This window comes from Triplophysa rosa, linkage group LG5, assembly GCF_024868665.1.
Source record: "Triplophysa rosa linkage group LG5, Trosa_1v2, whole genome shotgun sequence".
Classification (NCBI taxonomy): domain Eukaryota; kingdom Metazoa; phylum Chordata; class Actinopteri; order Cypriniformes; family Nemacheilidae; genus Triplophysa; species Triplophysa rosa.
This window is the reverse complement of record NC_079894.1, coordinates 21185898-21197858: the sequence shown is the minus strand read 5'-3', so window position 1 is coordinate 21197858 and position 11961 is coordinate 21185898. Positions and strand designations below refer to the sequence as shown.

At 38.0% G+C, this 11961-nt stretch overlaps 1 protein-coding gene across 8 annotated transcripts; it reads left to right on the top strand.

The window, feature by feature from the left end:
- The first annotated feature begins 645 nt into the window (after positions 1 to 645).
- On the top strand, positions 646 to 11580 carry mpz (myelin protein zero). 8 transcript variants are annotated; one of them, XM_057335105.1, is made up of 6 exons: positions 646 to 807; positions 1836 to 1999; positions 3615 to 3828; positions 4529 to 4658; positions 4905 to 4950; positions 8474 to 9832. In XM_057335105.1, the coding sequence occupies exons 1-6, from the start codon at positions 762 to 764 to the stop codon at positions 8555 to 8557; spliced, it is 684 nt and encodes a 227-aa protein (XP_057191088.1). In that variant the 5' UTR covers positions 646 to 761; the 3' UTR covers positions 8558 to 9832. The 8 variants fall into 8 exon arrangements, with proteins under 8 accessions (XP_057191088.1, XP_057191087.1, XP_057191089.1 ...); XM_057335104.1 differs by having other exon boundaries at positions 4902 to 4950; XM_057335106.1 differs by lacking the exon at positions 8474 to 9832 and adding an exon at positions 8185 to 8467 and having other exon boundaries at positions 4902 to 4950.
- Positions 11581 to 11961: the final 381 nt, after the last annotated feature.

The window sequence follows — 11961 nt, the reverse complement described above, 5'->3', positions numbered from 1 at the left end:
TTGACTCCACCAATGATGTGAATATAGACGCAATTGTATTTTTCAATTTTGTTTGGTGACGCTAGCAGCTCAAATACGACAGACTTCACATTTAACCGCTTTCTTTTCTGTTTCGGTGACTGTGAATGGCAGGATGGCAACCGGGTCAAGACAGGTGAGATGAAAAGATCTGCAGCTCATTGCGTTTTCATACCGCCATGCGACATCTCGGGGTTTGTTTTGTTTATAAAACTGAACTATCCGCATAAGAGAGGAAGGATTACAGACAAACAGCGCTCAACCGTGACAGGATGAAAAGAAAGAGCTAGCAGAGTATTAAACCACAGATGCGCACGCTGAACTCCAAATACAAACCCACTCACTTGCAGATTAATTTCATCGCTGCAGTTTTATTTTGCCCTTCAGATCTCATCTTTTCTTGTCACACAAAACTATAATGCTTTTATTAACTAGCGTAGAGAGAAGATTCATTTTCAGGGTATTGTATCACTTCTCTGTTAATCACAGAGAGTCTTTAGAGAGAGATGATGCAGAGGGAGCGTGAGATCGGATCACATTGGTGCCCTTTAGGGGTGGGGCCAAATCGATAATGAGGCGGGGCTAATGTTTAGGGTGTGGTTGCGTATAAAGTCCAGGAATGAATCTGTTATCTTGATGCCCTCTGGTCTCAATCCCCTCATCCCTCCATCTTTTCATTTTCTATCCCTCGCTCTCTCAGGAACCCCTTATATACTGACCAGCGGGGAGATCAGAGAGAGATCATGCTGTCTGTTCTGGCATTGACGTCCGTGGTGCTCTTGGGCATAGGTAAATACATTTCAAAACTTTCAATTGAAAAATTTCGAATGCTTAATTTACTTACAACATATAGTAAACGATCTAAAGTTATGCTTTACTTGCAAAACGGAGAGTTGAAGTCCTAACTTCTATACAGTTTAACAGAATTATTGTACTGTTTAGTCAATTGCACCTGTGTTTTGTGCACCTGTCGTGTACCTGTTAAAGAGAAGAAACACATTGAAAAAAGAGACTTTTATTAATTGTTTCACATTTAAATTGCGTTATTGAATGTTGTAATATCTTTAATTTAATACATCTAACATTATTTCAAATGTGTGTTTGAAACAATATTTGAACAAAACATAAAACATTTGCATACCTTGCTATTTTTTATATTTATATTTTATTTTATATCTATGCTTTATATTTATACTAATCATCTTATTTACATTTTACAGCTTTTATTCATCAATAATTAAATCACGTAGAAACATAAATCCAAAACTTTATATTCATACACTGTAAAAAATTATTCGTTTTTTTTTGTTGGTTCAACTTAAAAAAATACGTTAAATAATTTTTGTTAATTTAACATAACAAATAAGTTAACTCAATTAATTTCTCGTTGAGGTGACTAATATTTTGAAGTTGAATTAACTCAAAATTTTAAGGCAACCAGGTAACTTTTTTTTGAAGTTGAACCAACAACAGTTTTACAGTGTACATTCGTACTGTATATACAGTACACTTGAAGAGTGAATTTGCAAAAAGAGTTTAAAAATCATGTTTTTTATTATGTTATTGTGTATTTTATTGCGTTTTATTGTGTTGGTTAATGGTAATTTTTTAGTTATCATTACTTTATCCACACAACCCAACTGCAGTTCGATTGATATTACTTGGAATGATTTAATATAAAAATGGATATAAAAAAAACTGTTTTTTCAAACGATCTCTTCACTTTCTAATTACACAAATTATTCATTAACTTTTGCAAATGTATATTTCCACACCAATTGTTGTGATTGTTGTATTCGTCACTTGTATTGTTTCAGCCTCTCAGTGCACAGCTATATCTGTGTACACGAACTGGGAGAAACATGTGCAGGTGGGATCAGATGTCCGACTCTCCTGCTCTTTCTTCTCCTGGCACTGGACCTCTGCAGAGGTGACCTTCTCCTGGAGCTACCGTCCAGATGGGGCTAAAGAAAGCGTCTCAGTGCGTACGAACACACACTCTCTCCCTCTCTCTCTCTTTAACACACACCGTGTCCAGAAACAGCATCTTGGTACTCTTATCTATTATTGCTATTCAAGAATTGTGTCTAAAAATCGTTCGCAAAGAAACACATTTACATAAGAATAAACACATATAGGGGACGCAAAAAGGAATATTTGGATGCAGATGAACTTGATGGCACTGAACTGCATTGATTTTAATTTATTTTCAGGGTGTTTCTGCTGAATGCCATTCCATTCGGAAATAATAGCTGGATAACAACAGTGTTTCTGCAAATGTGATTTCAAAAATAATAGCTGCAAAAAACAGTTTTGTTTCGCAGTTATGATTTCAGAATAGCCTGGCATTCATCAGAATTGTGTAGAGAAGTACAGCGGTTCTCAGTCGGTTGTTTGCAAAATTCAAACAATAACATGCAAGAAACTATATAATCAAGTTAGGATAGCACAATAATGAAACGCATGTATGTTTAAAAGAGAAAAGATGCTTGCTAGGTGTTTTGTTGTGGACTTTATAGAAGAATAAGCAGATGCCTGCGTTTGTTTGATAAACTATTATTGTGTTACACTGGCAATGATGCACAATGTAACGTTTTTTTGTTCACAACTAAACAAAATGTTTATTTTTAAACAGAAATTTGTTCTTTGGAATGTACTTTTAATAGGCTTCGTTTGTTCTAGAAAATGCTGGGTGACGTGGGGTCGAAAAAAGACAAACCCAACTGTTGGGTTAAATTAACAGAGAAAAGGCTTATGTCTCACCCAACAATGGGTTAAAACAACCCAGCGTTTCGGGTTGAAACAACCCAGCATGTTCATTTACAACGCAATGGCTGGGTTTGCCACTTTTCGACCCAATGCTGCGCAAACAACCCAACATTTTTTAGAGTAGTGTAATTATTTAATTACATTTCGTGAATCCTATTAAAATGCTGCAGTACACCTGTTTCACAATGTGCTATTTGCAAGGCTGTCACTTTTTTGCAACAAAACTTTAATAAGAAATCATTACAAAATACGTTTTAAGCATCATCAAATTCACATGCCTTAGGTCTCTATTCCAGATTTTAAAGTTTGAGAACAGCTACTATAGTTTAAAGAGATTTTAATAATAAGTTTTAATTTAATTATGGCACAAAGCCTCGTGGTATTTATTTACTGCTGACAAAAAAAATAAAGTGTGGCTGCATTTCACTTCTTAAAATGTGTGTGTACCGGTAGTGCAACTCTAGTATCTGTATGAAAATAGTCCCACAATTCCCTTGTGTCTGTATGGTTTGTGGAGATAATTACTATGATCTTAACAAATAAAAAAACTAATAAAAACTACTGGAAATATAAATAATAGTGCCTTGTAGGTATAGCTCTGCTTTCAAAATTTTAGTGTTGTGCGCAATTTTGTAAGTTGGCCCACCAGCTACAATGATTTGGTGGATGCTTGTTCTGCTGGGAAATCTGCGCTATAGAAATAGTTTTAAGAAAATAAAAACGTCTTAATTTTGAAGCTCATACACACAATGTTAAGAACTGCATGACTGATAAACGTGTCTTTATAAAATTAAATGATAAAAAATAATCTTCCTGTGATCATTTAGATTTTCCACTACACAAACGGTGCTCCCTATATTGCTACCAAAGGCCCGTTCCGGGACCGCCTTGAGTTTGTGGGGAACCCCAATCGGCGTGATGGTTCTATTATGATCCGGAACGTTGACTACAATGACAATGGAACCTTCACCTGTGATGCCAAGAACCCACCTGACATAATGGGCCATCCGTCCAACGTTCGACTGCTAGTGTTTGAGAAAGGTAATAGATCCCTATGAGCATTTTTGTCTTCAGCCACTGTACGAGAAAAAAACATAATAAATGATTACTGTTCTGTGGGAAATGTTAATGGCCGCTTTGCGGAGAAACCGCGGTAGTAAGAGCGCTGATAGCTCCACAAGAAAACTAGCTGGTCGCCTTGCTTTTGCTCTCATGCTACGGTTGGGTGCATAACTATCAAGACCTGCTTTTTGCCTGTAGGCTTATCTTATTCCAGGGTGGCATAAAAAATCTAGGAGATCATGTGGAAAGAGATGAAAGTTGGCCGCTAATGGAAACACAAAATAGCATGAAAGCAGGAGCTGGAGTGGTTTTCTTGTGTGGTCATAACTTCTGAGAATACAATTTCTGTGAAAAATAGCCTCGCGCTAGTCTTATGCGTCAAACAAATGTTTTTTGCTCAGGTGATTTTCCTTTTTTGTGCTTAATGACAGCTTAAACTGTTTTTTTTGTGGCACATGCCAGCTTGTTTTTAAGCAAAAAAATAAGTAAAAAAATCTAGGTAGACATTGATCGATGATGCTTGGGAGTATTTTCAGTAAAATAGTTACGCTTGTAAACTTTCCCACTGTGTAATACAGTTGCTTTAAAGGATGGACACAATAGATCCGTACAAGAGGTCTGCAATCTGTAAACCTCGACAGTCCCAACCTTGCCTTCTATATTTCTCTTTCTCTCTCAGTTCCTGTTCAGGCCGGCGTGATAACAGGGGCCATAATTGGTGTAGTGTTGGGACTGCTGATCCTGGTTGTGGCAATTTACTATCTGATGCGTTTCCTGGTCGCAAGACGAGTGTTCAGCTTGAGCATGAGGTCAGTCTGGGAGCATCTGCTTCCTCAAGCCCGACTTGACCCTCTGCCCGGCCTTGACACACACACTGATGTACACACACACACACTTACCAAGACACAGCCCAGATCCCCACACAAAACCGCACAGAGCGCAAGCAAGGCGCGGACTGAACCACTCGACCGACCAACTAGCTAACTTGCACTTGAGTCATCCAGCCACCAGAGGGCAATTTCATGCATTTTTTGTATTTTCTGTTCCCTTAGCAGACATGGCAAGAAAGGCAAAGGAAAGGAAGGATCACAGCAAAGACAGGCAAGTGGTCACCTGCCTCCACCCTAAAACGCAAACATACACATACAGTACACAGGCATTCAGTACAAACGCTTGCAAGTCTCACGCTCTGTTAGATCTCCTGTCCTCCGCTGTTCTCCCTCTCTTTTTCTTCTATTTTCAATTACGCAAGTACAGCTCCTTTTGTTTTTAATAACATGGCAAAAAACTTGGTAATTGCATTCCTTAATTTTTCAAAGTGGCATGTCTCCACATATTACTCAGGGTTTAACCACAGTGGATATCGAGTCGGACACATCCCAATTAACCTTAGGGTAAGCTGGAAAGATAACTATATACAGAAATGTCCAGAAAATAGGCAGATGATCCAAATTTCAATTAACGTGCACATTGCGGTCCCTTGTAACGCAACTGCGTGTCCAGAAGTTTTTTAGGTGCTCACAGGCATTATGCAGAATATTATATGAAAAAAATGATGTAGGACTTTAGAAAAACCTACAACTACCTCATCGTCTGTGCTTCTGTCTTCATGCCAGTCACACACAATATACAAAACCTTATAAGAGATGCAGTCCGTTTATTTTTATTCCAGCACATACATATTCACAGTAAGAGTAGTAAGATTTTAAAGTGATAGTTCACCCAAAAATAAAAATGATGTCTTCATTTACTCACCCTCATGTCATTTCAAACCTGTTTGACTTTCTTTCTTCCACAGAACACTAAAGAGGACATTTTGAAGAAAGTTGGTAACCGAAATGCACGTTTAACAACATTCTTCAAAATATCTTCTTTTGTGTTTTGCAGAAGAAATAAAGTCATACATGTTTGAAATGACAAGAGGGTGAGTAAATGAATGACAGCATTTGTATGTTGGGGTCAACTATCCCTTTGTATCGTAATACTATTGTATCAATTCATTTAGTTATTTTTCATTATTTAAAAGTGTGCTTCATAAATTTTAAAGTAGATGCAAATCAGTGTTTCATTTTCAAAACTTCATACCTATCACAATTCACAACAGTTAGCTTATAATAATGATTTGTATAGTTGTTGAGTCTGATTTTGTGTGTAATGTTAGTTTGACATCATTTAGGGCAAGCCAAGTTGAATAGAAATGATCTACAGAGAGAAAGAGAGGGGGGATACATATTGAATAAAAAATGATTTAAAATCACAAGATACTTAAGCATTAAAAAATTATTAAAAAGGAAATGAAATTCAAAGAAAATTCGTAAAAAAGATAGAAAGAAATAGAAGACTGAGATAAAAGTGCAGTTGGTGATTAACAGCATACTGCTCAGGTCGTAAACTTGTGGCCTGCAAATTTTACAAATTGCATCTTTAAGCAACGACAACCTAAATAGTGATGCAGGAAACACAGTAACTGTGGGTATTTTGGTTTTCTGTTGACATCGGCAGATGTTCAGGAACCATTATTGGAACATAAATCAGTTCTGAATAACATTTACACATTTGGCAGATGCCTTTATTCAAATCGGCATTCATTTCATTTAGTTTGTGTTTCCTGGGAATATGATCCTGCTAGTGCCATGCGCTACTAATTAAACAACAGAAACACAGTCTCGGTTGCGTCAGTGCAGCTCCCCAATGTCATTCAGAGCTGTACTGGCATTCAAATGAAGTTCGCACGTCTCTTTCTCCGCTAACACGCCAATCATCTATAGTGTTTTACTTTCAGTCTCTCTCTGAATCTCTCCCTTTGTTCTTCTACACACTTTTCAAAGCCATTACGCTTCACTTTCATTCCATCACTCATTTTTCGTCTTCAGATGTCTTTTTCCAGCTCTTAGCTTCTCTCTTTCTTCCTTCCGCAGCGGGTCAACAGTAAGATGCTGTCAAATTTAATCACATCAAACTTTTTCATGTACAATCACATCATAGTCATCACATCTCTTACAGGATCAAACCACAATAGCAGATTTTTACCAGATTGTTTATGTTTTTTCAGTCTTTATTACCTTTCTTTATTCGTTCCGTTATTTCTTTCTATATACATTCCTCTGTGTCTGTCAGCTCCACTTTCTCTCTTTCTTTTCTTTATTTCTTGGATATGTCTGTGTAAACCCAGTCCAACCTCCACTGAATTAAATTCAGATTGATAAAGTGTCCACCTGCTGTATCAGTTTTATAAGCTTTAAGAGCAAAACCAGTAAAAGTAAGGGTGTAGAGTTACTACTATATGCATGTTTTTTGAGGCTTGACATCGCATTATAATAATTACATTTTCAGGATGAAATACAAGTTAAAGACGCTGTAAGTGATTAGACAAGCCCCCTTCTTTCCAAAACCCGCCCAAAGACTTGAACGCACAAAGAGATGTGAACTCCGCTTCACACTGACTTTAGCTGCTTTTATGATGTTAGTTGACAAAACTTTAATAATGAACAGACAAACAGAAAAGCGTTCTGATTGGCTAAACAAAAAAAATATGTCTGTGTTTACATTTTTATTGCAGTTTATAGAGTCTAGTGAAGTCACACATTTCAGTGATGCCATTTCACAAAGCAATCGCTTGCAGCATTTTAAAGACATAATTCACCCCAAAATAAAAATGATCATCATTTATTCACCCTCATGTTGTTACAAACCTGTTTGTGACGCTTTTCTTCTGTGGAAGATATTTTGAGAAATGTCTCATGGGTTTTGTGTCCATACAACGGAAGTCAATGGGGGCCTATGTTGTTTGGTTATACATTTTTAAAATATAAGGGTGAGTAAATGTTAAATGAATTTTCATTTTTGGGTGAACTATCCCTTTATAGCTCTATGGGGACAGCATGTGTAGAATAACTTGTATTGATCCTGTAAATTATTTGAGAAGTGTGTAATTTGAGTATCACTCGTGGCACCAAATGGAATTTAAAAATGACATTTTTAATTTCCTGTCCCACCCATCGTCTACCACTGTTTGGATAAACAGGCAATACTGCCTCCAAACTTACACCATTGGTTGTGGCAGAAGTCGATAGGTTAACTGTTCAAACCAGCTGAAAGTGTTTGACTTCCCAATAGTGCATTTATAGTCCTATTTTCACAATAAACAAGGACTTGTGAATCTTTCAAGTTACTGCCACAGGAAGAGAAAGTGAGCCTCGAGATGATTAAATTTAACAAACATGTTTCAGGTGAAGAGGTGAAAGTTCAGCTGTATTTGAATTCTTTTATTCAGGTGCTGTGATGTCACGCAGTCACTCCCTAACTGGCCACTTCCTGTTTTGTCCTTCCTTCCAGAAACCAAAAGTTCCCCTGGTGTTCATCTCCTTCTAACCACTCGTTTACATTTTCACTCACCCTTTCTCTCTTTCTCCTTTCTTCTGAAACTACCTTCCTTATTCTGGTTCTTTAGTTCCGTTAAACTCATCTGACCGTCCCAGCCTAACCGCAAACCCTCTCTCTTTATCTTTATCTTTCTTTCTTTGTTTCTCTTTCCACACCTCTCTCTCTCTCTCTCTCTCTCTCTAGCTCGCTTTCCTCCCGTAGTGACTCACTCCTTCCCTCTCCACGCTCCCTCTCTTTCCAGGCTTCGGCTGTGATGGATCCGGCCAAGCTGAAGGCTGCAGCATCCGAGAAGAAGAAACAGGAGTCGCGCAGGGAGAAGAAATAGGGGTTAAGGAGCAGAGAGCTAGAGCTCCAGAGTGGGGTCGCCTCCACCCAGACCCAAGCCCAGGAAGAGGCAGCGGGGGTGGGTAGGCAGAGCAGGGTACTTATGACCATTGAGCTGGAGCTCACTAAACTGGAGAGAGAGGGAGAACAAACTAAAACGGGCCCCGGCGCATTCTTTTCTCGACTCGCACGCAAAATCACTCTCAAGTAAGAGAGAGAGGGGTATGACAAGGAGGGGTGGTGGAGAGTTTTCGGAGGCGAGGAATGTTAGATGAATCCAATAAACGGGAGGACAGGAGAGGGGTGAAGTGTTTCCCATTTCTAATAAAGAAGTAGTTTCTTACAATTCAAACGGCTTCCTAATCAGGTGCGACAACATCATTGATTAATTGGCAAAAACTGTCTAAAAATGGTCATTGTGACGAAGACAAAGTTTGTTGCTCATTTGGTTTCTTTCTTTGTCTCATTGAGCAGGGTCAAAAATCTCACCAGTCTGAAAAACCGCTGCACTAAAATGATTTGTTGTTTTAACTTAAAGAATTAAGTTACCCGGCTGACTTAAAGTTTTTAGTTAATTCAACTTAAAAATATTAGTTAACATAACAATTTTGTCTCAAATTCACGTAATAACGAATGTTTTTCTGTTGAATAAACAAAAAAGTCAGCCGGGTAACTTAATTTTAGCAGAAACAACAAATCAATTTTTACAGTACAAGTCTGTTTTGATTTCGTTAAAAAGCTTGCCACTTCAAAGATGATAAATCACACCTGGTTAGGACACAGTTTCAGTATGCTGATACAAAAAACAAAAACACTTCAACAGCATCACATATTTACAAGAAAACCCGTCTGAGACCCTTACTATACACACACACACACACACACACACACACACACACACACAAACTCTGTTAGATGTGTTTGCGAGAGCTGTAAAACTAGCAGAATGCTGTAAGCTTTTATCTTGTAAGTTACAGACTGTTTTGCCATATCTCCCTCTCTCTCTCTCTCTCTCTTTCTCTCTCTCTCTTTTTACAGCTCTCACAGTACACTCATGCCGTATAATGCACAAACATAAACTTTTAGCTACACATTTTTCACACTCTGTACTGAAAAGTTGTTTTGGAAACTTCATATTAACTGTCTTTTTTTCTCGTTCTCTTTTCTCTCTGTCTCTTTATGTCTTGTTTTTTCTTGTTTATATATATAAACGTATATATATATATTTCTCTGTTGCATGTTACTCTTTCTTTGGTCCTCCGACCATCTCTCTTCCTTATAGCGTTTCTGACACGTTTTTTTCGTATTTCTGATTGCTTTTTGTACTGTTTCATCTGTAATTCACCTCTCTCATCATCTGATACACCTGTGCTATTACATCACTTCCTCTGCCACCGTAGGCCGGCCCCTCAAAGTAGCCCCCTGCACTCTTCATTTACTGAGAGCTAATTTACCACTAGTAATTTTAGCCATTGAATCACACACATGCTCTTTCTCACCTTCAACACAAGTTCATTATCCGTCCAATGAAGTTGCTCCATCCTTCCACAAACACGAACTAACATTCATGTTCGATCTCACGTATCCCATCATGCACTTTCACAGCCTTCCCAAGAATCCAAAGCCGCGGAAGTGGTTTGTTTTGGTTTTAATGCTCATTTAAAGAGTGTTAGCGTGTCTGTTTGTGTGTGTTCGCTCTGATCGCAGTGACTGAAATCCAGAGAATGACGTCGATACTGTTGGCAGAGAGACATACAAAAACGCATCCAGAGTAACCGAACACTCAAAGCCAAATTCTCATGTCTGTCTGCATAAGGTGTTGTCTGACAAACAGACGATTATTTTTACACTTGTAATTGGAGAACGCTCTCTCTTCCCCCTCTGTCTTTTTATACGGTCGTCACATGATGGACAGACGGACACATAGGGCTCGGCCACCCCATAAGCCCCATCACAAATCATAGTTTGACTTCACCTCCTTCTAAACCTCCTCTCTAACTTCGCAAACGCTCATCCACCACAACTTCTTCTCATTCCCTGTTTGTGCTGGTCAGAAAACCACAGTGTTCTCTCCTGCCCCTGCTGCCCACAGGAGAAAATTTTCATTCGGCCATATCGTCACGACAACGACAAAGGAAATCTAGCTAGCTCTCTGCTGATTTTGAAAGATTTGTGTTTCTCCATGCTTTTGCATATGTATGTTTTTATTATCTGTCAACATGTTAGGGGAACAAAAAAAGAAATAAAACAAAATACATAATTCTAGAAATATTCACAATGTCATTGCAGGTAAATTTGCAATGGCGAAGATGTGCAGTAGCATCCTGGTACTGTTTGTGTGTTGGAAGCAGAAATGTAATATAATTTAATTATGTTTAATAATATTTCTGCACTTTCTGTTGACTGACGTGACAGGAATCATGTGGTTGTTTCTATAAAGCAATGGTTATCATCAGGGCATTGGGATGATAAAGGAAGTTTTAAGAGAAAAACAAATAGGAAGTGCAATGAGAAACACTTGGACGGTATTCATATTTGGATAAAATTCAGAGTCAAAGTCCAACAAACATCACAATCTCATAGGATATGCCTTTCTTGCCAAGTCTTCATGTTTATACTTGTTCAGTGTGAGCCAGAGATGGGCTCTCACCGGTTAGTCTTGGAAATACTGTAGAATCCCGAGGGCTTGTGGGAAATAATGTGTTTGTTAACCTACAGACAGATGCTTTTTATGCATCTCAGAGTAAATGTCGAACAGCCACATGGTACCTGCCATTAAACTGTGTTTAAATATTGAGGAATTTTCACGTTGTATGTATTGTGCACCTGCATTGGTGCAGGTCTGGGTAACCATCCTCTCTTCAAACGTAATGTAAAACTTCTAATTCTTTTTTTTACGTTTATTTTGACTTTAACCTGGCTAACGTTGGTTTTCTGTATAATGCCTTGTTGTAAAAAGAAAATACTTTCAGAAGTAATTTCAAATAATTTCAGAAAAATGTCAATAAAAAGCGGAATCCCGTGTGACCGTGTGCATTGCATTAAAAATAATGAGCATGAGTAGAAAGCAAACCCTGTGGGCTACTGCATATGTTAAAGAGACATTTGCTAAAGTAAGAACTGCATAACTGGAAAATAGTTCACACTGCCATTAAATTATACAGTGACTTTCACGGGGTCAGCGGTTGTAATAAGAGTATTTGTATTTTGCACCGTCCGAAACTGACCCAGCAGCCTACTGTTGCTCTGGTTACCATGGCAGGAAAACGCTACTTTTGTTCACTTGGGTGTATTTAGAGGCTGGTGAAAATGTGCACACTTGTAAATTGTTCTTTTCTTCAACATTTCTTGAGGGATATAATTAAAACAGTTTATTATAGATTGATTTTAGCTTTGTGGTGGGTG